A 27,762-nucleotide genomic window follows, 5' to 3' on the forward strand; every position below is an offset into this window, starting at 1 on the left:
TCTCTTGTAAAGAATCGTCCACCTCTGATTCATGTAGGGAAGTCTTCAGTCTCTTGTAAAGAATCCTCCATCTCTGATTCATGTTGGAATGTTGTCAATCTCTTGTAAAGAATCCTCCATCTCTGATTCATGTAGGAAAGTCGTCAATCTCTTGTAAAGAATCCTCCATCTCTTATTCATGTAGGAATGTTGTCAATCTCTTGTAAAGAATCCTCCATCTCTGATTAATGTAGGAAAGGCGTCAATCTCTTGTAAAGAATCCTCCATCTCTGATTCATGTAGGAAAGTCATCAATCTCTTGTAAAGAATCCTCCACCTCTGATTCATGTAGGGAAGTTGTCAGTCGCTTGTGGAGAATGTTAAAACTGGTAATTATTCTAGGAGTACCTTACACAGCTAAATGTTAAACCCAACAACAAAAAAACAACAAAACCAACAAATTAGAAATGTGAGTATATTCACATTTCACGGGTGATAATGTGAGATCTAGCTGTTCATCATGTCTGAGGGCCATGTGTTAATATGATGCAAATTCATTATTGCTTTAGGTAATGTACAGCATGTGTCATACATTTTAGTTATATAAACAGTCTTCTGAACTTCAGTGGTAGCTTTTCTCATTAGGAAAACTTTACCTTAACTTCAGCAAGACAAATGCGGACAAGCAATCAAAATGGTAACAAAAACCAAGAAGAAAAGTTTCAGTGGGAAAAGCCACATTCTGAGAATGCAACCTTGCCAAAGCAAAATCCTGCAGAAGTGTATGTGTGGATATTATAATTATTGTCATATATAAGCTACAGAAATACAGTGAGGCCTGCATTAAGCAACCTGTTCAGAGAGTGACTGCTTAAGACAAGTTGAATTAGAACAGTCAGTTTTGAAAGTTAACTGACTTGCTGCTTTAAGGCAAGTAGCTGCTGTATACAGTTGGCTACTAAGGCAGGTTCAACTATGAATGGAAGAACATAGTTAGTTGAAAGGTAGACTGGTGTACCTGAACTCAATTGCAAAAAAAGATAACACTTTAAATGGTGTTCTATTACAGGCTAGGGTAGCTAAACGTGGCAGAAAGTTGATAGACTTTGATAATGCTAAACATGGTTTGGATGTGCAACAGAATGCAAAGAAAAAAGATGATGCAAAAATCGCAAAGGTGAGATAGATTATCATTTACAATAAACTGTTGGGTATGACTAAATGGAGAAAAGGAACAATAAAAGATTTTAAAAACCCCATCATGGGACTTTACTATGTAGGCATAAAACAGACAATGCATTTACTTATTATACCCACAGGTGCAAGGTATATTGAGGCTATTTTGGAATCCTGCACATGAGCTAGTCAGTTCTTACTTTCTTTTACTATGGGTGCATGTTCCTGAACCTGTTTCATAGATTTTCAAAGATCCCTCTTAAATGTTTACCATCACAATACAATGAGATACACTCACAACCCAGATAGCTGGGTTCAAGGTAACATTTGGAAGTCACAACGTTTTACCTTCCATTTATCGAGGTGGTGTTTGGGGGTATTAATGGCTTTCAGTGATAGCTCTAATTAGTTGAAGATTTATCTCGGTGTTATTTTTATGCCCCCGAAGGGAGACATGGAGGCATATTAGTTTTCAACTGTCCGTCCGCTCGTTAGTTCGTTCGTTCGTCACAACGTTAACTTTTTGCATGTAGGCACTTTACTCGCGAACCACTGCACCCAGGACCTTCAAACTTCACATGCTGATAGTACTTATAGAGTACACGACCCCTACTGACTTTTGGGTCACCAGGTCAAGGTCACCAGGTCAAAGGTCAAGGCGCTGCGGGGGCATTTGTCACCATTAGTGACAGCTCTTGTTTATTACTTTTTTATTCTCTGATGTACTTAAAAAGCATATAAGAATAAAATAGAATATAGCAGAACCATGTTTTAATATATTCAAAAACCCTCAGTTGGTTATTCGCCATGTAGAATAATTCACTTGGGCTAGGCCCTCCTGAAATTATTCCATTGGTCTATAACCCCTTTGTTGTGTTTAAATATATTAAAGCATGGTTCAGATATATATTACTTCTAAATTAAAGATATGTTATGTAATATTAGTTAACAGACATATTCTATGTACTTCATCAAGTATTGAGATAAAAAAATACAGTTTGATTCTTGTGTCAGTTATTAGCTCATCTGATTTTTTGAAAAAAAATGATGAGTTATTCTCATCACTTGAGCGGCTGTCGGCGTCGGCGTCGGCGTCGGCGTCAGCGTCAGCGTTGCCTGGTTAAGTTTTATGTTTAGGTCAGCTTTTCTCCTAAACTATCAAAGCTATTGCTTTGAAACTTGGAATACTTGTTCACCATCATAAGCTGACCCTGTATAGCAAGAAACATAACTCCATCCTGCTTTTTGCAAGATTTATGGCCCCTTTTGTACTTAGAAAATATCAGATTTCTTGGTTAAGTTTTATGTTTAGGTCAACTTTTCTCCTAAACTATCAAAGCTATTGCTTTGAAACTTGGAATACTTATTCACCATCATGAGCTGACCCTGTACATCAAGAAACATAACTCCATCTTGCTTTTTGCAAGATTTATTGCCCCTTTTGGACTTAGAAAATCAGTTTTCTTGGTTAAGTTTTATGTTTAGGTCAGCTTTTATCCTAAACTATCAAAGCTATTGCTTTAAAACTTGCAACTCTTGTTCACCATCATAAGTTGACCCTGTACAGCAAGAAACATAACTCCATCCTGCTTTTTGCAAGATTTATGGCCCCTTTTGGACTTAGAAAATATCAGATTTCTTGGTTAAGTTTTATGTTTAGGTAAACTTTTTCTCTTAAACTATCAAAGCTATTGCTTTGAAACTTGCAACACTTGTTGACCATCATAAGCTGATTCTGTACAGCAAGCAACATAACTCCATCCTGCTTTTTGCAATAATTATTGCCCCTTTTGGACTTAGAAAATCATTTTCTTGGTTGAGTATTATGTTTAAGTCAACTTTTCTCATAAACTATCAAAGCTATTGCTTTAAAACTTGCAACAGTTTTTCACCATCATAAGTGGACACTGAACATCAAGAAACATAACTCTATCCTGCTTTTTGCAAGAATGATGGCCCTTTTTAGACTTAGAAAATCATGGGTAGGACAATATTTCTATTACACAAAAAAATCAGATGAGCGTCAGCACCCGCAAGGCGGTGCTCCTGTTGAATGATATATGTGAATGACATCAAAACTTTCCATATGCACTGTATAATAGGCGGGACAACAGAAGTGTTTTGTTTTCAATGGCATTAAGTGAAAATATAAGGCATTAAGTCAAATAGAATTGCAATATATTTATAAGTTTGTTCATGTGAGGTAAGGGATTAGTTTGCAGTGCACATGGCTAATCAAAAAGGCAGGGAGTTTGTAAATTTCCTTCGGTTTCACAAGTTTCAGTTAGAAAAAATGTGAAAGGGGTATCTTTACTACAAGTCATAATAAGATAGAAATGGAGTTAAGTCTGCTCAAATTTCATTATACGTGTAACTGGAGACAGATGAGATGCAAAAATGTCTGGAGTAAACATGAGCAAGGGTAGATGTCAAAAAGCTCGGGTTTTATGTACATTGCTCGAATTCCATTAAAAACTGAAATACTTTCCAGCACAGTCATTTTGAAGTTTGTAAAGACTGCTGAGTGTTGTAGGATGAGTAATGTTCCCAATGCTTTTATTTTGCCATTACTCATGAACAATGTGACCCTCAAATTCAAAACACTAGTATATGGTATATGGCACTTTATTATATACATACGAATTTTCTGTCTCAAAAACAGCATGTATTGCACTAAGAAACACAACATCCTGTATTCAACTCCAATCAGATACGAAGAATATTCAGTCAGAAATGATGTAATGGTGGCGTCAGAGCATTCGATGCATTAAAAAGTTCACTGTTTCAAACAAGTTTTCAGTCTCATTTATCATAAATTTTAGCCAATTTTGACTGATGCAATAATACGGTCATTAAAACAGTACATTGATCTGCAATGATGCATTTGTCTCTGATGGATTTTGTTAGGCCAGATCACACTTGGTGCAAGAGTCTCGTGAGATCCAGACCTGCCAAACTCCACTTCAGCCAAACACAACATTTTCAGATCAAGTACTTTTATAGTAACCGTGTTATATCCAGCTTCGTATCATAAATTGCTGACAACACAAATACGTGTGTTATTTCTGTTATTTGTCTAATCCTTAAATAAATGTTTGTCTAATCTACTGTAACGGTGGTTGAGCAATGTTTGTAACAACATAAACTTGCAGGCACAAGAGGACCTTGATCAAGCCCAGAAAATCTACGAAGATCTGAACGACGAACTTCACAAAGAGCTTCCCGAGTTCTACAACAGGTCAGTATACAATATATAAATATTGCATTTCTGAGAGGGTGATATGAAAAATGTTCACCGCGAGATATATGAATATTGACCGAGGCGCCAGCCGAGGTCTATATTCATATTTCGAGGGGTGAACATTTTTCATATCACCCTCTCAGGAATGCAAAATTTATTTTATTATACTGAAAGCTTATAAGGGTCAAAGCATTTACTGGAAAATCAACATAATAATTTATTTAACATTAAAAGTAATTACTAACCAAAAATGAAGACAGAATTAAAGAGTCTTTACTTGTTAGGACTCATAATTTGTGGCGACTTTGCTGTAATAAGACTTTTTTGATAGATTTAGTCGAGACCTTTACATATCGCTGACCCCTATATTTATTCTAATATTTCAACATTGCGTCAAACAGTAGCATTCGAAAAACGGCTATAACATTCTTTTTTGCTAAATGAAACATGTGTGAGTACTCATTTTCTTAGATCATTTCCAAACTTATTGTTGTAGTTTCGATTCAATATTTGATGAAAAATTGTTTCCAAAATATTTTGCACGTAGCATAAAAAAGAAAATGATAAATGCGAAAGTATCAGTCTCTCAACGGGTGATATGAAACAATAATATCACATGCGCAGAAAAACAAAGTAACGCTGTTGCGCATGTGATATGAAATTATGGATCATATCACCTGCGCAGAAATTGAAAATAACGATTTTGCGCATGTGATATAAAATCACTGGGGAATATGATATATTATTCAAGTTAAACTAATGGGAAATTTGCATTGGACATTTATGTGAGGTATAATAATACTATATATTGTCTACCTGGCGAGGAAAGAATACTTTCGTCCGGTAACGTGCCAGGGATAGATATTCCTGTCTTTCCCTAGGGAAAAACTTTGTCTAAAATAGCGAGCACTTAAGTGACATCACATAATAATAGCGATATTATGACTTCATAATGTATATATATAATGTCAGGAAATACCCAAATCTATTTGTCAAGCAAATCTATCTGTCATGCAAACTGTTTTGAATGTGATAGGCAAGAAAAAATAATCTTACGTGTCTGCCAGTGAATGACAGCTGTTTATCGTACCCTCAGGACAGCATGTCTAACGCTCGGTTTTTCATTCCACACTATCCTGAGGGTAGGGACAATCCTGTCTTACACAGGCAGGCATGTAAGATCCTTATAAACTGTGAAATCTATCAAAGTATCAATAATCAAAAGTCTGTAGTTGTGATAATGATCAAGCTATGGACCTATACTCATTAACATTTTAAGTCTGAAACTTAAACTTTTTAATGGTAAAGTTAGCTTTTGCCCTATATACTATATTTGTTTATCCTATATTGGTTTTGATGACACTTGGCTTGAATATAGCATATGCTAAACAAAAATCTGTGCAATGTTTCAGCAATGTAAATTCATTACAATGGAAGTTACGGCAAGTTGAAGTTTTAGATTTCAGGGCTAAGTATAAACTGCAGACATAAAATGTTGATGACTATGGACCCAGATCTTCATCATGTCTACAATTATAGCTGGAAACTTGCCATTTGAATGTACTAGTGTTGATATAACTTACATGTCAATAAAACACAGCAAGATGTTAAAATTAGTCATATTTCCAAGAATCAGTTGGTTTTTAGTGAAATATTATCCTTAATTAAATACTTGTGTTTTTCAAGTGGTCAGGTAAGTGAACTGAAGATACAGGCTTCATGTATTACTTCATGTATTACTTGAAATAACTTACATTTTATCCACAATTGAGGAGAAAGTTTTTAATGTCTCGTTTTTTTCTTTATAATGTATATATATATATATATACTGTAAGAGGCTTCCATGAGCAAATGGTCAGTGGGTGCTGTCTTAGAATCTCTTACCCCTCACTGCTTTGGGTTTGAAACCCTGCATAGAATTCTTTCATATTTGGAAGCCAGCCAACAAGCTATTGGTTGCTGGTTCTGCCGGTTGCCTGCCCGTGTTCCTAAAAAAAAAATGCCTGGGGATGGGAGGGTGGGGGGTGGCACCTGAGTACTTCCATAACCGTTATTGAAAGTTACCTTAAGACCTAAATTATGTTGATCCTCTTTTAAAGGAAACAGAACAAAAAATAAAGCAAAGGATTGCAGAAATATGATACCATATGTTTTTGTTCCTGCGTATGATAACAAGACATTGAAGTGATATAATAACATCTTTACTGCAAAAAAATTCAGTTTAAATATGGTATAAAACCATCATAAAACACTTCTATTTTTATAGTCAATTACACTGGCTTCAGAAGTGGAATATTTTTACACTGTAAACGATAGTGCTTGTTTTTGCTGACTCAAGATCTTTGTGTTTATTCAGAATTCCATTTTTTATGTTGTTAAAATGCAGAAATTATGGCTGTTCTGTTTCATAAGGAGTAACTGTAATGGAAAACTCATGTTAAATTTTATGTCATTGTTTCATGTGTGCAAAGAAAATCTGGTTTTATCGTGTATCAGATTATATTAACTGTCACACCTGTTTGTGGTTTTTCATGTCTTGCTTTTTGTAAGTTGACCTTTTTTTTTTTTTGACTGCAAAAGGATTTGAAGGATACACATTAAACTTCTCCTCTGAAATTTGAAACAACTTCCTTTGTCAAAAAGTACAGTTAATTTGTTTGATATTAACTATTTGAATATATTTCTATATTACGATAGACATTATTTATGTAAGGCCTATAGCAAATCATAGTCAGACTAGTGCTTTAGACCACCTCTAAATAAAGACCACCTCTAAACAAAGACCAACTGGCTCTAAAGACCACTGTTTTTGTTTCCTATTTTAACATTTATAGTGTATTTTATCATGTGAATACAGACCTTCTACCCTCCGTGGCCGAGTAGTTAAGGTGACTTCAAATCACTTGCCCCTCACCGATGTGGGTTCGAGCCTCCCTCAGGGCATTGAATTCTTCATGTGAGGAAGCCATCCAACTGGCTTACGGAAGGTCAATGGTTCTACCGTGGTGCCCGCTCTTGATTTAATAATGCACAGAGGGGCACCTGGGGTCTTCCTCCACCGTCAAAGCTGGAAAGTTGCCATATGACCTATAATTGTGTTGGTGCTACGTTAAACCCAGCAAAAAAAAACAACCCAAAACAAAACAGACCACCTGCCTATACAGACCACTTTATCTCTCTCCCAAAGCTGGTCTTTATAGATAGGTTTGAGTGTACATGCAAGCTTCTTTACAGGTAAATAGAAGATTTAGCATTCTGATTCAGTACAGGTTGTTCTTACGCAAGAATAATGTTTGATTATCATAAAACTCATCAAATCAACACTTATATAAATTCTTAAACCATTCAGATTTTCTGAAATATTTGTTGAAAATTACACTCTCTGTAACAAAATTTGTTATTGCATTTCTCCTTTTATTGATATCTGGTCCAACCTGCCCGCTTAGCTCAGTAGGTAAGAGCGTTTGTCTACGGATCGCGGGATCGTGAGTTCGATCCTCGGGCGGGGCGTATGTTCTACGTGGCTATTTGATAAATGACATTGTGTCTGAAATCATTAGTCCTCCACCTCTGATTCATGTGGGGAAGTTGGCAGTTACTTGTGGAGAACAGGTTTGTACTGGTACAGAATCCAGGAACACTGCTTAGGTTAACTGCCCGCCGTTACATGACTGAAATACTGTTGAAAAACGGCGTTAAACCCAAAACAAACAAAACAAAAATATCTGGTCCATATTTTGTGCTATTGGTGGTTTATAGTTTGACATGGGTTTAATGGGCTGAAGTTAAAACTTTGATATTAATTTCTGATGACACAAATCGGATACACAGTGGTTGCATTTTCACTTATATTCATGAGTCATGTGCAAATTCTGAATATTTATGAATACTTATATGCATCCTGTTATAAAACACAAACATGTACAAATCACAAATTCTTAACAGAGCAAAGGAGACTGCTATCCATGCATTGAAATCACGAAATAAAGACTTCGCCCATGATCACTGAAAATATTTTGTCCTTTATGATAGTTAGGCTTCAAAGTTATCTTACTGTGGCAGTATAATTTATTATGACCATGTTGGTGTATGAATTATGTAGAAATAAGTCTAAATCTTACTAAAATAGTTTATCATCGTGTTATTTCAGTCGTGTTAGTTTCTATGGTAACCTGTTCCAGAGTTTATTCACAGCAGAAAATGTGTTCCAAACTGAGGCAGGCAAGGTTAGTATACTAGATATCAATCATGCTACATAGCTGATGACTTTTTTGGGTCCAGTCATTCAAAACACTGTCCTTGGATCTGATGTGACAGAGTTGAAATAGAAGCATTGTCTCAGTTAGTGTCTGTTCTGGTCTGAAAGTTCTTTTTTTATCCATCTTCTGATTTTAGTGATGGTGTGAGAAGTGTTACCCAGAAATATGGGGACTCTGGATATTAGATAGCTATAAAATAAAGAAAAACAGTTAACTTTACAGAACCAAACTTTCAGAGTTGTATGCAGAACCACTTATTCTGTTGAACTTCAGTGAAAATGTTAGTTCATGGTTTAGGAAGTAGGTAATTTTATATCTTGACCTATGTTAGAGATGTAATGTCTCTTTATAAGGAAAAACACAATTGGGATACTTAAATTACCTAACTTTTAAAGAATTTTGTGTTTAACAATGTATAGAACATTTGTTACACCAAATTATTAGTACTTAACATTGTGTTAGCTGCATTGAATCTTTATTTGAAAATTTAACTTGTGTTTAAAATTTCTATTTAACTCACTTGGCCATGACATTACATAGATAAAATCTGGAAAGTAGATCCCTCCGAAGCACCATGAACAAGGCAAACATTGAAAATTGCAGACTCGGTTTGATTTAGTCTGTTCATGACCAGTAATGGAAAATGCAACACTGCCCACGCCCCCTAGCACCAGCTTAAGCAGTATTCAATCGTCAAATCTAAATGAGTTGAAATCAATGATCCCGAAGGACCAGAAAATATAACAACTTTCAACTTACCGTACCCAGATGTAAGCAAACTGCAGTTTGTTTTGAAAGAAGATGAGGCAAAAAAAACCCCTCCAACTATTTAATAAGCAATTACAGTTAAATGTAATATCTTCCTTTGTTCATTTTTTGCTGCAGTGATGTTAACCTGGTGGTATAGCTTACTGTTTACATAGTAATTTTATATTGTAAGTCACCTACATAATGTATAATATAACATGACTCCTTACATAAATTGCTGGTCCACAGTTTGTGCTATATATAACTATATTTTACACAAATGGGCTGATAAATACAAAAAGTAAATAAAACTCTGAAAATTAATTTCTGATGTCATATGTTACTGAATGGTATGTTGGTCAGTAGTGAAAACTATTAGCCGGCTGTCCATTGGGCCCCAGGTAATAGTTTTGACTATTGACTCGCAAGCCATTCCTTAACTATCATCTACATTATTTAAACCATGTAAGCAAATTGTAAGGATTTGTTTGGTAAAACAATATTTAAACTAAATTTGAGTCTGTATTGATATGATGGTATATATTTAGGTGTGGGCATTAGCCCCAGACTGTCAGTTTGATACGGTAAGTCTACACAGCTCTTGCACCCCCCATATATAACTAAAGCATGGGCTTACATTCTTCATCATTTCAGTTTACTTTTTCTGCCTAGATATTGATTTATTTTTCACTAAATAGCAAGTAAAATTCTGGACTGGTTCAGGAAAAATCTGGACTGTTTTAGGAAACTTGGACTGGTTTAGGATGAATATTTACTAATAGGAAGTTGTTCTTTTTTTTTGAAAAAAACAAAACAAAAACAAACAAAACAACAACAAACTATTCAGCTAAAAAATTATGAAGGAAGCTTGGTTTTGTTGAAAATTGTCAATATTTTATTTCATGGTTGCTTGTTGTAATCAAGTTAATTTGCAGTATAGGAACTGGTTTGGACTATAGAAAGCAAGTTTTCTGGTATGCTGGCAGTAATAGAGGAGCTTATTGTTATGTTTTGTTTTGATTCAGTTTGGTTATGTAATATTACTTTTCATTGCCATGTGTACCTATCTTAACTCTTTGAATTTCTTATCCGCGTATTTTTAGCTCATCTGATTTTTTGAAAAAAAATGAGTTATTGTCATCACTTGAGCGGTTGTCGGCGTCGGCGTCGGCATCTGCGTCGGCGTTGCCTGGTTAAGTTTTATGTTTAGGTCAGCTTTTCTCCTAAACTATCAAAGCTATTGCTTTGAAACTTGGAATACTTGTTCACCATCATAAGCTGACCCTGTATAGCAAGAAACATAACTCCATCTTGCTTTTTGCAAGATTTATGGCCCCTTTTGTACTTAGAAAATATCAGATTTCTTGGTTAAGTTTTATGTTTAGGTCAACTTTTCTCCTAAACTATCAAAGCTATTGCTTTGAAACTTGGAATACTTGTTCACCATCATAAGCAGACCCTGTACAGCAAGAAACATAACTCCATCTTGCTTTTTGCAAGAATTATTGCCCCTTTTGGACTTAGAAAATCAGTTTTCTTGGTTAAGTTTTATGTTTAGGTCAGCTTTTATCCTAAACTATCAAAGCTATTGCTTTAAAACTTGCAACACTTGTTCACCATCATAGGCTGACCCTGTACAGCAAGAAACATAACTCCATCCTGCTTTTTGCAAGATTTATGGCTCCTTTTGGACTTAGAAAATATCAGATTTCTTGGTTAAGTTTTATGTTTAGGTAAACTTTTTCTCTTAAACTATCAAAGCTATTGCTTTGAAACTTGCAACACTTGTTCACCATCATAAGCTGACCCTGTACAGCAAGCAACATAACTCCATCCTGCTTTTTGCAATAATAATTGCCCCTTTTGGACTTAGAAAAATCATTTTCTTGGTTGAATATTATGTTTAAGTCAACTTTTCTCATAAACTATCAGAGCTATTGCTTTAAAACTTGCAACAGTTCTTCACCATCATAAGTGGACACTGTACATCAAGAAACATAACTCTATCCTGCTTTTTGCAAGAATGATGGCCCTTTTTAGACTTAGAAAATCATGGGTAGGACAATATTTCTATTATACAAAAAAAATCAGATGAGCGTCAGCACCCGCAAGGCGGTGCTCTTGTTTCAGTTTGTTACAGTATTACTTACTTAAACAGCATTGCGATCAGTCATATCACATTGCCTGTTTTATCCTAGAAATGCATTTTTGAAATATATAAACAGTTATATAAGGCAAAAAATATGCTGATTTATTAGTAGGAAGGAATAACTTTACTACTCAGTCAACTTTGCATGGTATATTCTTGGTTCTTCTCTCCTGACCTTGTCATGCTTAAGGTCATATTGTTCATTTAGCATTTACTGACCTTTGAACTTCATACTGACCTTGTCATGCTCAAGGTCATATTGTTCATTTGCTAACCTTTGAACTTCATATTGACCTTGTCATGCTCAAGGTCATTCTGACCTCATGCTAAAGGTTGTCCTGACCTCATCTTGCTCCAAGCATGCCTGCTTATATCAATAGGGAGAGAGTGCTGCTGTATGTGTAGAAGAGTCATGAGGTTGAGGTGTATTTTCTCTAAGACAATTTGATAAAAGACATTGTATCTAAAATTGTTTGTTCTTCATCTGAGAAAAGGTTAATACAAGTACATGAGCTAGGTAAAGTGTTGGTTTTTACAAAGCAGAAAAACAGTGCTTAACCCAAAAGAAACAAACTTCTTGTGCAATGTTATAAAGGCCTTGTGCTGACTTCGGACCTGCATGCAAGAATGCCACTTGCCTGATACCATGTTTGCTGCTTATTATTGTTTAAGAATTTAAAAAAAAGTGAGAGATAATTAATGTTGGAATACTGTTAAGATAATAATTTTGAAGCTGAAAGCGGACAAAATGTTTCTCGTATAGAGTCAGATGTTGTTTTAACTTAAGTAAGTATCTGTTGTTATTTTTACAGGATGGAAACACTGACATATCTCTGTTGTGATTGATTTTGATTTAAGATTGTTGAGAAGAAACTAAAGAATTTAACTGATTTGTTGTTTACAAAATAATCTTCAATATAGTGAAATCATTAATATTTGTGGAGGAAACATTTTCATGGATTTTGTGGTTGATACAATCCATGAAATTAAGTCTCAATGAACAAGAAAAATTCCCATCTATTTAAGTTCAAAAGTTGAAATCCACAAAGTCCTATCTTTCCAAAATAGCAGTTTTGGCCCAAAAACAATTTTGAAATGTTGTGCCCATGAAATTAAATGATTTCACAGTGTGTCTTTAAAGATGCATGGTTCTTATTGACTAGAATTGACTCCATGTTTCAGGAAGGCAGTTGAACACAGCAAATATAAAATAATAATGTGATATGCAAAATTACTCTAATCTCCTTTAGATGAACTCAATATATACAGCAGTTTTTGGATTATATTTTGCATGTCTATGTGCAAATCAACATTGTGTATAATCTATATTATTTCTGTTTTGATTTAGGGATGCCAGACCATTAATGCATCTGCGGCAAAGTTGGCGAGTGATCACGAACACTACACGTACACACCACGAAAAAACATCCGCAGTACAGTTATGATGGGGTAAGTCAACATAATATAACCTTCTTATACTTGCACTGTGTAGACAGCTAACATGTATTCTTTCATTTGCATTTGCAGTATGTACATGTATTGAAAAGGCTTTCTTTTTTTGATGAAATCGGTTAATAATAGATTGTTCAGTTAGAAATATAGACATATATTTGTAGCACTTGTGGTGTGATTGATCTTTTTCACTGCAATTTTGTTTACGTAAGATTCTGAACAGTAGACCTCATATTCAGTACACATACATATACATTTCATTGTCTAAAATCAGTTTTGTAGAATGTTTAGCTCGCCTTACATATTTTTGAGCTTAAAAAACTACTGCTTGACCCTTTATTCCAAAACAAAGTTTTTCAGTTACCATATTTCTGTTTAAATGATATCATACAATATCCCAAATAACTCCGAGGGTAGATTGATATAGAATTGTTTTTAATCTCAAAAGATCTTGATTACATTTGAATTTATCATCAAGGAACATTTTCCGTTTTAGATTTCACCCATTTTGGAACCAATTTTTTTTTTTTTATCAGAAATTGAGTTTCAAAACCAGAGGTTTATTAAATGGTAATCAAAACTAAAATTGGCATAAATTAAGCCAAAGTTTTTCATTTTGTTCCCTTGAAATTATTTCTCTTGGACTGAGTTCTGTAAACAGTTCACAATTTAAACAGCTTCCTGTATTTTGTATGTTTGGTATTCAGTTTTAATTGTATGTAATGTATGTTTACACCTTCCTAGGAAGGACACGGGGGATGCGTACCGAGATAGCCTTCAAATCCCCTTCTTTTTCCGTTATTCTATGTTAAGGTGAGATCAGATCAGGTGTTTTATTTACACTAATTTTGCCATTTATAAATGAACAGTACTAACGGAATAATGGATATTTCTGTCATATTTTTCATATCTTTTTTATCTTTTTTTTCATTATCATCAGATTAAGTACTAATCAAGATTAAATATATTAGAATGAGGTTGCAATTATGGGTGTTTCATCAACAGATCATTTCACTTGGAATGTACTGGTATAAAAGGCAGACTTTACAGTTAGGATACAGACGTGAAAATGAATGAAAAATGTTGCAGTTACATTGAAGAAAATAATTACCAGATTGATTAGCTGTATAAGTAACATGCACAGCTTGCAGTTCCCAATAATTGTGACAGGTATTTGTTGTTTGTCTCTTGAGTTGTGAATAAAACAGCTGGAGTTGTTCCCCTTACTTGGTTAAGAATCTCATAATACTTGTTTACGCACCAGGTTACCAAAGAGTTTATTTTGCTGGCTAGAAAATATTTTTTCTCTGCGAATGATAATGAAAGTCGCTGCCCATGAATAACTGAAATAGTTCCTAAAAATCAGTGAAAATACAAAAAAAAAACATGTTTCACTACAGTGAAAAATAAACACATGAAATGTGATCAAAAATAAAAATAATTACTGGTATGTAATCAAGGAAGACTGCTTTGATTCAGTTACCACCATTAGAAACTTAAATTCTGTTGTTAAACACTTCTCAGGCAAACCATTTCATTTACCTCCACGTGACTTTATAATTTGTTTTGGTAGATATTTTTCAATAATATATAAGGGAAAACAATACGAAAGAAAAACAAAAATAAAAAAAAAAACATACATGTATCATTCTTGGAAAATTAACAATTTGGCTGTGATGTCGGTATAAATAATGAGACAAATGGAGGGCAGACATAGTAATTTTTTTTTGATGACTTACAAACATGTTGGTGTAAAGGTTATGTATGACTGTGTAATTGGACAGGGTAATGAGATGCCTGGCATGCTTTCAGTTTGACTAACATGCATTTTGTAATGAATCAACATTAATTGATAAATCAGTGTTTACCTAATCATTATCATGCTGGACAGGATTGATTCTGCCTTTGCGACCAGTGTAGATCATGATCAGCCTGCACATCCATGCAGTCTGATCATGATATGCAATGTTTGCCATTCAGGATCTTTTTTGTATGCACCCCTTTTAACAGTTAATGGTACTGTCCAAATTGAAAGATGGACAAGTTCATTATAGAAATTTAGCATGGTAAGGGCTAATTATTAGGTATTTTGACCAATTTTTTGTTGCATGAAGTCTGTCAATTATAATTCTCAGAATTCCTTCATGTTAATATTCAATAGAATTCTAAGACGAGCCAGGCTAAAACAGTGGTAACAATAGATATTGTCTATAGAACTTAGTGCATTTTTTTCATTTTGTTTTGTTGTGTTGGTGTGTCAGACATGATGGTGAGTAGTTTGGGGTATTTTGGAATGGGGTATCTATTTTTGCATGGATGCAGCTGGTCTGCAAAATTATTATATACTTGAATGTTTCCAGTGTATCAGACATGCAATAAAAAAACATTGTTAGTTGTTAAGGGGTTATGTTTGGTTTAGTGGTAGTTTTTTTCCGACTGTTTTGTTTCATTTTTAGAAATCTTTAACATATTTTTGTTTCTATATACACTACAGTTCTTCATTTATTTCAAATGTTCATTTACAGTTTATGTATACATGATTGTGTTTAAACTGTCTTAGTTAATTATTATATTATGTGCTACTGTCACTGTACAACATGAAGAAAACGTTTTTAAGAAAATTGTTTAAAAAGTTGATTCATAAGAATATATTTCTGCATGAACTGAAAATTGGTACTAGTCAAGGGCAGACAACTGTCTCATTCTAAAGAATCTTGCTACTAGGTCGATCTTTCAGTAACTATGGGCATGGATGCCTCTGTTCTGTTAGATTTTCAGAGGCAGTTTAATTGTAAAGAAAAAAATGCAAATTTTCAAAGGCAGTTTAATTGTAGAGAAAAAAAATAGAAGAAAAAACAGTTTTTCTGGAAATTTGAAAATGTTTTTTTCCAGTTTTACAGTATTTGGTAGTTTTATATGACCGTTTAATTTACTTGTAGATAGTAGTTAGCAGTTAGTCTGTTTTAAGTATTCGTTGTTGACTTTACATATGATTTATTGTTCAATATTTTAAAAGATTCATATAACCAAGCCATTCTATATTTTCTGCTAGTAGTAACCTATATAGTTTTCTAAGTATGAAGCTTTATTAGATGTGATTTGTTAAAGTAGTGGGCTAATGAATACTGTGTCTTTCATAACAATGGGAATGAAAATGTCATATCCATCTGTCAGTCACAAGTTGTTTAAATATGACAAAAACGGATCCTGCAATTGTTTTGAAAGTACAAGAGATTTAAAAGCTGGTAGATAGATCTCCAAAACAATATGAAAATTTGCAGGCTATATTATTGTTTTGCAACATTTAAATTCCTGTTGCTTTGGTTATGAGAAAGTTAAACAAATTTTATTACAATTGTCCTAGATTGGTGTGTGTATGCCCTTGTCAGATAGGGAACCTGTATTGTTGGGCAATAGTTTCATTGTACTGTGTTACAAAATAGATTTCCTGTTGCAGGGATGAAAGTATAACAAATGGTCATCAAGAAAATGGCCCAGAAAGTCCCCAACCAGACAGTCCAAGTTCGAGCAGCTCCCCGAGCTCACCCACCAGCCCAGTGCCAGTCAGCACGCCGGAACCATTGGCAAATGGTACTGCCGATGCTGACACAAGTAAAGAGAGCATAGAACAAGGTGTATATCTTACCTTTATTTCAATGTAACTTTTTTAGCTCACTTCAGGTGAGCTATTGTGACTAAATACACGAGAATTGGTCAGAATGGTCTTGATGACCTCTCGGTCAAGTTTGAGTTTGGGTCATGTGAGGTTAAAAACTAGGTCACCTGGTCAAATCAAAGGAAAAGCTTGTTAACACTCTAGAGGCCACATTTATGACCCTATCTTCATGAAACTTGGTCAGAATGTTTATCTTGATGATTCCAAGTTTAACAGGTGAGCGATATAGGGTCATCATGACCCTCTTGTTTGTGAGCTATTGATGACATGTTGGCTATATTACTGAGGGGAGCGATCTAGGGTCATCATGACACTCTTGTTTGTAGAGATACATTTTACATAAAACTTTAAATTACCGGACTCTAGAGTGAACACCACTAGGAAGACTTTAAATGAGCCGCACCATGAGAAAACCAACGTAGTGCATTTGCGACCAGCATGGATCCAGACCAGCCTGCGCATCCGCACAGTCTGGTCAGGATCCATGCTGTTCCCTTTCAAAGCCTATTGCAATTAGAGGAACCATTAGCAAACAGCATGATCCTTACCAGACTGCGCGGATGCGCAGGCTGGTCTGTATCCATGCTGCTCGCAAGTGCACTATGTTGGTTTTCTCATGACGCGGCTCATATATGTTGCTCTTGAGAGACTGATTACTAAGAATGCTATCACTTGGAATAGAAAATGTCTGTCTCTGTAGAGAAATATTTCGGACGTAGAATTCCTCTTGTGAGGAAGTCTTCCACCTGACTTGTGGAAGGTAGGTGGTTCTACCTAGTTGCCCGCCCATGCCTGAAGCAAGGCCCAGAGGGCACCTTGAGTCTTCCTCGTCCATCAAAAACTTGAAAAGTTGACATATGACTTTAAGTTATGTGGGTGTGACTCTAAACACATCACAGAGTGTGAAGGTACCTTTATTAGAGTTTATACTGTACATGTAGAATGAAAGTTTTACTGTACCTGTGGTTGGGCAATTTTAAGCATGACTATCAAACAAAATGGAAAATAAATATTCCTCAGACATTAGCATGTGTGCTTCCAACATTAAGTTCAGAAACTGTAATGTTGTATAGTTTTTAGCTCGACTATTCATAGAATAGTAGAGCTATTGGACTCGCCCATGCGTCGGCGTCGGCGTCGGCGTCGGCGTCCGCGTCCGCGTCCCGATTTGGTTAAGTTTTGTATGTAAGCTGGTATCTCAGCAACCACATGTGGGAATGGATTGAAACTTCACACACTTATTCACTGTGATAAACTGACTTACATTGCACAGGTCCCATAACTCTATTCTGCTTTTTTACAAAATTATGCCCCTTTTTCGACTTAGAAATTTTTGGTTAAGGTTTTGTATGTAAGCTGGTATCTCAGTAACCACTTGTGGGAATGGATTGAAACTTCACACACTTATTCACTGTGATAAACTGACTTACATTGCACAGGTCCATAACTCTATTTTGCTTTTTTACAAAATTATGCCCCTTTTTCGACTTAGAAATTTTTGGTTAAGGTTTTGTATGTAAGCTGGTATCTCAGTAACCACTTGTGGGAATGGATTGAAACTTCACACACTTATTCACTGTGATAAACTGACTTACATTGCACAGGTCCATAACTCTATTTTGCTTTTTTACAAAATTATGCCCCTTTTTCGACTTTCGTATTCATTCAGTCGACAAGGCTGTTGAATAGTCGAGCGTTGCTGTCCTCTGACAGCTCTTGTTTTCAATATCCTTGACCACATTGAAATGAACCAGGAAGTTAAATCAATTTCAGATGATTATGAAAACACACAGTTCAATGATAAGAGCAGTGAATCTGTTCCTGCTAAGTACACTGAGGAATCTACTTCAGCCAATGACACAGAGGTCAAGGTTGATCCTACAGTAGAGATTGAAAAACCTGAGGAAACTGTTGTGGAAGAGAAGCCAGTTGTTGATGAAAAGGTAAAAGTTATAACTTCATCTAATGATGGTAACATAGTAAAATCAACAGCGTCAATTACCCTCAAACATGATCTTATCTCAAGGAAATTACTGACAGATGAATCAGCCAATGGGGTTATGGATGTCAGATGCACCAATCAGAATTCAGGGTCAAGTGCCAATCAAATTGGTGCTTTATCAGCATATGGAAGTGCTTCTGCCAATCAAAAATTAGAACAGGGAAGTGCTCCTACCAGTGAAAATCTTGTCTTGCAGCCATGTGTAAAGTCTGAAAATTACAATAGTTCTTCATATATGAAAAAAATTAAACACCAGAATACACATGAAAAAGTTGACATTTTAATAGATTCTGAATCAGGACTTAACAGAATCCGTGTCATAGATGATAATAATGAATTTCTTGATGATGTTTTATGTGACACACCAAGAGCAACAGCTATGGAAGTCCGGGTTGCTCATATGTCCAAGAATTCCATACATGAAAATGGCACAGTGAAGGTAAAACGTGTGAATGTGTGACAGGGCTCTGGGCGTATTAATTTCAGTCTTAATTTACATTAATCAGAATCTAGATTTCATGGTCAAAACTCTCGATTTACTAAAAAAAATTAAAAGTAGAAAAAACTGAAAATACATAGATGTAATATGTGTATTGCACATTAATAAGAACACTTTGGATGTATTCTGCTTGTACAATATGCACGGAATAGATCTAGAATTTGGAAACTAATACCTTTCAAATAAAATCTGTAAGATCTTTTTGGAAGCATAGAATGCAACGAAGCAAAATATTAATGCCATACTCAGTTTGAGTTTTTTCATGAGCAGTATTGAAAAGTGCAACAACTCCCACGTCCCACCCTTCTGACTTTAGAGGATCTCTGTCGGATAGAATATGGATAGACTCTATCATTACAAAGGACTGGGAAATATAACATCACTAAAATCGTCTGAGCTATAAAATTTAATCTTTTATTTTGGCTTATATTACAAAATGTAAGGTTGTCAAAATGACTTATTTGAAACAGACTATATTAACTTCTCATTCATGGTCACAGTTGTCTGTTATGAGTAATAAATGGCCCTGAGACACAATTTATATGTAAGAGCTGACAATTTCATCATTACAGGGTTATTTTACTTTTCCTGCAGTAATGTACGTTTAAACTCTGGTTTTACATATAGAGCTCAAGAAAAATATTTGACTGGACCATTTAGACTGTATACCACATTTAACAGTCTGGAACTAAACCAGTCCACAAGCTCACAGCCCATTACTGTCATTTCCTACATTACTGGTTAACCTTTTAAAGATTCTGGCTGTAGTCAAATATTAAGTTTATACTTTGATCATAGCATTTCTGCACCCTGACAATTTTGCTTGCAGTTTTCACACAAGATTTTTATGCCCTCAGTGTTGAAGACCTGGGAGGCATATAGTATTTGAACTGTCTGTCTGTCACTCTGTCTGTATATCCATCTGTCACACTTTTTTTGTACAGAACTCCTACAGGTTCCAGCCAGTTACACTTAAAGTTGGTATACATTATCAGCATGAAATGGACATGCATATATTATTTGGACTTTCATGTCCAATTGTTTGTTTCTTGAGTTCCCATCTTGCTGAAATGAAACTTAGTATACATCATCAAAATGAAGAGAACATGTGCATATTGTCAGAACATTTATGTCCTATTTTTAGCTCACCTGTCACATAGTGATCACCCTTCGTCCGTCGTTTGTGCGTCCGTGCGTGCATCCGTCCGTCAACAATTTCTTGTTTCTATTAAGTGGTGACATACAGTTTTAACAAACCTTTTCAGGGGACATGTGTCATAAAATGTTTAACTAATGCTTGTGATATTTAGTTACAACTTTAATATACCTGTTAATACAATATACTTATCAACCTTTAGTCTGCTGGCAGTAAGTTATTCTGCCTTTGCAACCAGTGCAGACCAAGATAAGCTTGCATGGACTATTTGGTCAGTCAATATTCAGTGAACAACTATCTGATTAATGGAAAGTACTGTCCAGATTGAATGATGGACCAGTCCATTTTAGAAATATAGCAGGCTAAAGGTTAATGCAATATACCTATTAATGCAATGAAAATTTCACACACTCCTTCTGGCTCTGTCTCTCTGTATATACAACCACTAGCACAGATCAGATGAAAATTAATATAATTAACTCCTTTTCTCTTTGTACATACAACCATTTGCACAGATCAATTAAAAATTAATGTAACTTTCAGTCCAATTAATTGTAATTTTTTGAAATAATTGAAAATACTACAAGAACTGTAAATAGTAGTTATAATTAAGCAACATGTTTGAATTGGTGAAATGGTAATATATCAGTGGTGAAAGTGTTGGTGCATAAAATATGATATATGAAACAATGGTTACAGGACTAGATGTTTGAATGAGATTTTGAAACTAATTTAAGATATATTTAGCAGTAATAAGTCACACTTTATTGTTAATGTTAGTCGTACTTATAGCAAAAGTATGCTTCTCTTAAAAGATAATTGTTACAGTTTAGCTTTGAAGCAGTTTTCTGTGTGTATTGATCAACATCTCTTTATGTCACATTAAATATTTGGTTCACTATATGTAACAGCATTCCATGAAAAGGTACATAAGCTTAGATGTGTAATAAATCCTAAATATACCAATATCTTTTGCTTTTAGTACAGTCCTAAATTCATATTGATATTTTTCAGGTAGGAGAGTCCTAAATTCACCCTAACATTTTGTTGCTAGAAAAGTCTAACATTTACTGAGATGCTTTTCTGTTTGGACAGTCACAAATTTATTTCTATATTTTGCTGTCGAAAGTTTGATATTTTGCAGCAATGGCAGTCCTTAATTTATATTTTGCTTTTAGGACAGTCCTAAATTTATATTGTCATTTTGCCGTTTTGACAGTCCTAAATTTATTTTGATATTTTACAGAAGCCAGAAGAGGAGAAACAGGAAGAGGTCAAAGTGAATGGTGACCTCGATACATCAACTGAACCTGAGGTTCCTGAAGAAGCCCCACCCCCTGTCCCTGCTTCACTTCCTCCAACTGAAGGTATTCTTACAATTTGAAGTGAACATTTTACCGTAGGCACAGATCAAATAAAATTTATCAAGTCTGAAATGTTAAATTTACATTTTCCTCTAGCGCTGTCAAATACACATGGGTTGTAAGGAAATTTGGTAGGAATTTTCAGTTGTGTCAGATTGCTATTCTTATGGTAGTTCTGCATGTTGGGATATGTTTTTTTTTTCTACATTGTGTAATTTGATTAACCTCGGACTTTTCAAGGGTGCCATTAATTATGTCTCCCACCATACATTGGTGTACTCCTGCTGTGTGTGTGTCTGTCTGTCACAAATGTTGTCAGCACTCTAAAGTCGAACAGTTCTCATCCGATCTTCACCAAACTTGAACAAAATGTTTTTGACAATAAGTCCTCGGCCAAGTTCGATAACTAACCAAATCGGTCCAGGCACTTTGGAATTATGGCCCTTGAATTACCGAAAATACTGATGCCAGTGATACAGGTCTTGGTGCATGGTTGACTCAGATACATAATGAAAGGCCATTTACTCAAAAACTTACTCCAAAACTATCAAATGTGTATTTTCTGTGAGTAAACAGTATATAAAGACAGACTTACTATTCAGATGATTAGGCAGTTGTGGGAGACACGTGCTTTTCTCAAAAGCAGCTCTAGTTCATGAAATGGTTTTCTTGAATAATTAAATTCAGACTTTATTCTACAATATCTGGATAAATGACATTATGCCATTGCTTCCTGTTTATCAAACATGCAGAACTACTATAAGTTTTAGCGTAACATTTTGAATGCTGAAGAATGCGAGCCCTGAAATTGAAGTTGATACCATTGCAACAGATTAGCAGGTACTTGCTGGTAGGAGCAGGGTGTGATATGATTGACTGTTTTATTGTAATAGGTTGATCGTTTTTATATATTTGGTTTTTGAGAACATAAATATTTGAAGTCTCTCTATTTTAGTTAACTAAAGCCACCCTTGTGCCTGTCAGTTAGTTCAAATAGGAACACCAACATTTTTATGCAATGAGGAAAGTTGCTGTCCCAGCAGAAGAGCTCATCCATTACATAAACATTTTCATTCCCAGTAAGGTGGCCAAGTGGTATAGGTCGCTATCTTCAGATCACTTGCCCCTCACCGATGCGGGTTCGAGCCTCACTCGGGGCTTTGAATTCTTCATGTGAGGAAGCCATCCAGCTGGCTTATGGAAGGGTGGTGGTTCTACCCAGTACCCGCCCGTGATGAAATAATGCACAAAGGAGCACCTGGGGTCATCCTCCACCATCAAAGGTTGAAAGTCACGGTATGACTTAAGTTTGGTTGGTGTGAAGTTAAATCCAACAAAACAAAACAATAATTCCCAGTATTTAAAGTTAAGAGTCATTAGATAGAATGTATACTTGTTTGTATCTCTCTGAAATTTCTTGAAACAGAAGAAAAATGTTAATATGAAAATGTGCTTGTACTACTGTAAAAGCACGTATTTTAGCTGGGTCATAATTTCGGGAATTTGAAATTTTGAGTATGTTCACGAGGTTTGATTTTTGCGAAATTGTAAAAATGGTATCATATTTGAATTTGAGTTATAGTAATAGTGAATATTATGCGAGGATTATTTCTTGCGAGATGCAGGGCTTCGCGAAAATAGGGAAAATCAAAACCGTCGCAAAAATTACTGCTTATACGGTAATTACTAGTAAGTTACAATGAAATGAACTTCTATAAATTTAGATGTGACGGGTAAGGAGGACACAGATGTGGTGGATGAAAGCAAGGACAAAGATGTTAAGGATAAGGATGTAAAAGAGAATGAAGTATCGGATGATGATGAGGATAGTGGACTGTATCAGGTCCCGCCCCCAGCCAAGCCTGTAGATGATGATTTACCTCCAAACTACCTGTATACTGTAAGTACTAATGACTCATGGCTTTTCTGTATGTTTAGAAGTACAAGTTTTTTTTTACCAAACACCATGAAATAAACATGATAAATCTTCTAAAGTGTTTTGACTGTATGAAAGAATGAAATACTTTAGACATAGTATACTCTTATAGAATGGATTGCTAAACTGTTGCCTTAAGTCCAAAGGACCAAGGACAGATAGTTTTGACTTAAAGTTTTGACTTTAACCAACACATATTAAGTGTTGTACTATAGGCATCATGTAATTATGTAGTATATAAGTATAACATTGTAGATTTCCTCTTTAAATATTGTTAACTCACTTGGGAAAGCACTTCTTCAAGACTGTTTGTGTATCTGCATGTCTGTTTGTGTATCTCCATTACTGCCTTCATGACTGTTTGTGTATCTCCATGATTGTTTGTGTATCTCCATTACTGCCTTTATGACTGTTTTTGTATCTCCATGATTGCCTTCATGACAGTTTGTGTATCTCCATGACTGCCTTTATGACTGTTTTTGTATCTCCATGATTGCCTTTATGACTGTTTTTGTATCTCCGTGACAGCCTTCATGACTGTTTGTGTATCTCCATGACTGTTTGTGTATCCCCATTACTGCCTTCATGACTGTTTATATATCTCTATGACTGCATTCATGACTGTATCTCCATGACTGCCTTCATGACTGTTTGTGTATCTTCATAACAATCTGTATTTCCATGGCTGTGTATCTCCATTACTGTCTCCATGACTGTGTATCTCCATGCCTATCTCCATAACTGATAGTGGCTGTTTATATGACTGTATTTGTATCTCCATGACTGCCTCCATGACTGTTTGTGTATCGCCATGACTGTCTCCTTGACTGACTGTATACCTCCATGACAGTCTCCATGACTGACTGTGTACCTCCATGACAATCTCCATGACTGTCTATGTACCATGATTATTTGATAAACGACATTGTGTCTGAAATCATTAGTCCTCAAACTCTGATTCATGTGGGGAAGTTACTTGCGGAGAACAGGTTTGTACTGGTACAGAATCCAGGAATACTGGTTAGGTTAACTGCCCGCCATTACATGACTGAAATACTGTTGAAAAACGGCTTTAAACCCAAAAACAAACAAATAAAACCTCCATGACCGATTGTGTATCTCCGTGACAGTCTTCATGAGTGATTTTGTACCTTCGTGACAATCTCCATGACTGACTGCGTACCGCCATGATAGTCTCCATGACTGTGTATCTCCATAACTTTCTCCATGACTGTTTGTATATATTCATTTACTGTTTATTTATCAGGACTGATTGTGTACCTCCATGGCAGTCTCCATGACTGTTTGTGTACCTCCATGACAGTCTCCATGACTGATTGTGTACCTCCATGACTGATTGTGTACCTCCATGACAGTCTCCATGACTGACTGTATACCTCCATGACAGTCTCCATGACTGACTGTGTACCTCCATGACAGTCTCCATGACTAACTACAGTCAAACTCGCTTTATACGAACTCACCCGGACCTAAGAAATATGTTCGTATCAAACGAAATTCGTATTAATGAATGTATGACCAGATAATTTGTCCAAGCAAGTTGGGCAGTATCACCGGTTTCATCGATGAATAGATATCGATATATGAAAGTAGTTAATAGTTTTATACTGATTAAGTTAATTTATTCAGATAACATTGCAGTTACTCAACAAAAGTCATGCTTAAACACGTAAAATTGTATTAATTTAAATTTTAATGTGCGGTCGAGATCCAGAGCGCCAAATTATATCCACTGCCAACATTGAAGCTTGTGCTATATAACAATCATTCGTAGAGGGATAAAAGTTTGTATATTTTGTAAGACACAGCCTACCTGTATCGACACTAGAATGTCAATAATGTGTTTAAAATTATTTACACCTCTTTAAATCATGACCTGTCAACTGACTAAATTGTTTTATATTGACCTTATACACAAAAGACCGAGTGTTTGTTTGTGAATAAGTGTGAACTACTCCATTGTCCAATAAGCACGCGGCACAAGGCTGACCATATTATTATTTTCAACACATTTTATAACGGCCCCGACTTCTAGAATTAATTCGTATAAAAAAAATGGAAAAGTATAATATTTAAGCTTATTGGGACTTCCAAAATGTGTTCGTATCTACGGATTATTCGTATGAAGCGAGTTCGCTATTACCGAAATAATTTTACAAAGAAAATAGAAGGACTCGGCCAGGGAATTCAGACTTTGTTTGTTTAATCCGAAAATTCGTATCAAGCGAGTTCGTATTAAGTGGACTCGACTGTATGTACCTCCATGACAGTCTCCATGACTGACTGTGTACCTCCATGACAGATTGTGTACCTCCATGACTTTCTCCATGACTGATTGTGTACCTCCATGACAGTCTCCATGACAGTTTGTGTACCTCCATGACTGATTGTGTACCTCTCTGATTTTCTCCATGACTGATTGTGTACCTCCATGACAGTCTCCATGACTGACTGTATACCTCCATGACTGATTGTGTACCTCCATGACTTTCTCCATGACTGATTGTGTACCTCCATGACTTTCTCCATGACTGATTGTGTGCCTCCATGACAGTCTCCATGACAGTTTGTGTAACTCCATGACTGATTGTGTACCTCTCTGATTTTCTCCATGACTGACTGTGTACCTCCATGACAGTCTCCATGACTGTTTGTATACCTCCATGACTGATTGTGTACCTCCATGACTTTCTCCATGACTGATTGTGTACCTCCATGACTTTCTCCATGACTGTTTGTGTATATTCATTTACTGTTTATCTATCAGATATAATACTTTACTATATACATCTTTGTTTAGGTTGTAGCGACACATGCGTACACTGGTGAGGACTCGGATGAGTTAACATTTGATGCTCAGGAGATTATCTACGTCTGTGACTATGAAGACCCGGAAGAACAGGTTCATTATTTATTATTTTCCCATTTTTTTTATAGATAGTAAAATATTGTTTTTGCTGAGACTGTAGAATGCATTATTACTGCTGACTGTCATTTCTGTACATTGTTAGCCCACCATCATCAGATGGTGGGCTATTCAAATCACTCTGCGTCCGTGGTCCGGCGTCCTTCCGTCCGTCCGTCCGTCCGTCCTTCCGTTAACAATTTCTCGTTATCGCATCTCCTCGGAAACTACCAGGGGGATTTTGACCAAACTTTTTTAGAATGATGTATTGGTACTCTAGTTGTGTCCCCCTGAAAATCAGACTGGTTCAACAAATTTTTAGTAAGTTATGGCCCTTTGTTTATTTCTATAATTTACATAGATTTATATAGGGAAAAACTTTGAAAATCTTCTTGGCCAAAACCACAGAGCCTAGGCTTTGATATTTGGTATGAAGCATCATCTAGTGGTCCTCTACCAAGATGATTGAAATTATTTCCCTGGGGTCTAATATGGCCCCGCCCGGGGGTCACATGGTTTATATAGACTTATATAGGGAAAAACTTTGAAAAACCTCTTGTCCAAAACCACAGGGCCTAGGGCTTTGATATTTTGTATGTGACATCATCTAGTGGTCTTCTACTAAGATTGTTCAAATTATCCCCCTAGGGTCAAATATGGCCACGCCCCGGGGGTCACATGGTTTACATAGACTTATATAGGGAAAAACTTTGAAAATCTTCTTGTCCAAACCACAAAGCCTAGGGCTTTGATATTGTAATGTAGCATCGCCTGGTGGTTCTCTACCAAGTTTGTTAAAATTATCCCCCTAGGGTCAAATATGGCCCCGCCCTGGGGTCACATGGTTCATATAGACTTATATAGGGAAAAGCTTTTAAAAACTTCTTGTCAATAACCTACAACATTCAAATTTGAACCACATGTATGGTTTTGAGTGGCAAGATGAACCTTGACATGAGCTGACCTTGATTTTGACCTAGTGACCTACTTTCACATTTCTGTAGCTACAATCTTCAGATTTGGACCACATGCATAGTTTTGTGCACTGATATAAACTTTGACCTTGACATTGACCTAGTGACCTACTTTCACACTTTTGAAGGTACAGGCTTCAAATTTGGACGACATGCATAATTTCGTGTTCCGAAATGAAATTTGACATTGATTTTGACCCAGTGACCTACTTTCACATTTCTCAAG

The 27,762-nt window shown here is 35.6% G+C and overlaps 1 protein-coding gene across 3 annotated transcripts in view; it reads left to right on the top strand.

Moving 5' to 3' along the window:
- The window catches only part of LOC123560973 (bridging integrator 2-like), an 84,486-nt gene that overhangs the window by 38,467 nt on the left and 18,257 nt on the right, over nucleotides 1-27,762 (top strand). For 2 of the 3 annotated variants that reach the window (XM_053552177.1, XM_053552178.1), the window contains exons 6-15: nucleotides 1,049-1,156; nucleotides 4,308-4,393; nucleotides 8,547-8,622; nucleotides 9,951-9,986; nucleotides 12,900-13,000; nucleotides 16,461-16,636; nucleotides 18,453-18,622; nucleotides 21,583-21,703; nucleotides 23,425-23,600; nucleotides 26,458-26,559. In XM_053552177.1, coding sequence (XP_053408152.1) covers nucleotides 1,049-1,156; nucleotides 4,308-4,393; nucleotides 8,547-8,622; nucleotides 9,951-9,986; nucleotides 12,900-13,000; nucleotides 16,461-16,636; nucleotides 18,453-18,622; nucleotides 21,583-21,703; nucleotides 23,425-23,600; nucleotides 26,458-26,559 — 1,152 coding nt within the window. The remainder of the gene's footprint in view (nucleotides 1-1,048; nucleotides 1,157-4,307; nucleotides 4,394-8,546; nucleotides 8,623-9,950; nucleotides 9,987-12,899; nucleotides 13,001-16,460; nucleotides 16,637-18,452; nucleotides 18,623-21,582; nucleotides 21,704-23,424; nucleotides 23,601-26,457; nucleotides 26,560-27,762) is intronic. The other variant, XM_053552179.1, reaches the window with a different exon arrangement.

This window comes from Mercenaria mercenaria, chromosome 10 (assembly GCF_021730395.1).
Source record: "Mercenaria mercenaria strain notata chromosome 10, MADL_Memer_1, whole genome shotgun sequence".
NCBI classification, from domain to species: Eukaryota; Metazoa; Mollusca; class Bivalvia; order Venerida; family Veneridae; genus Mercenaria; species Mercenaria mercenaria.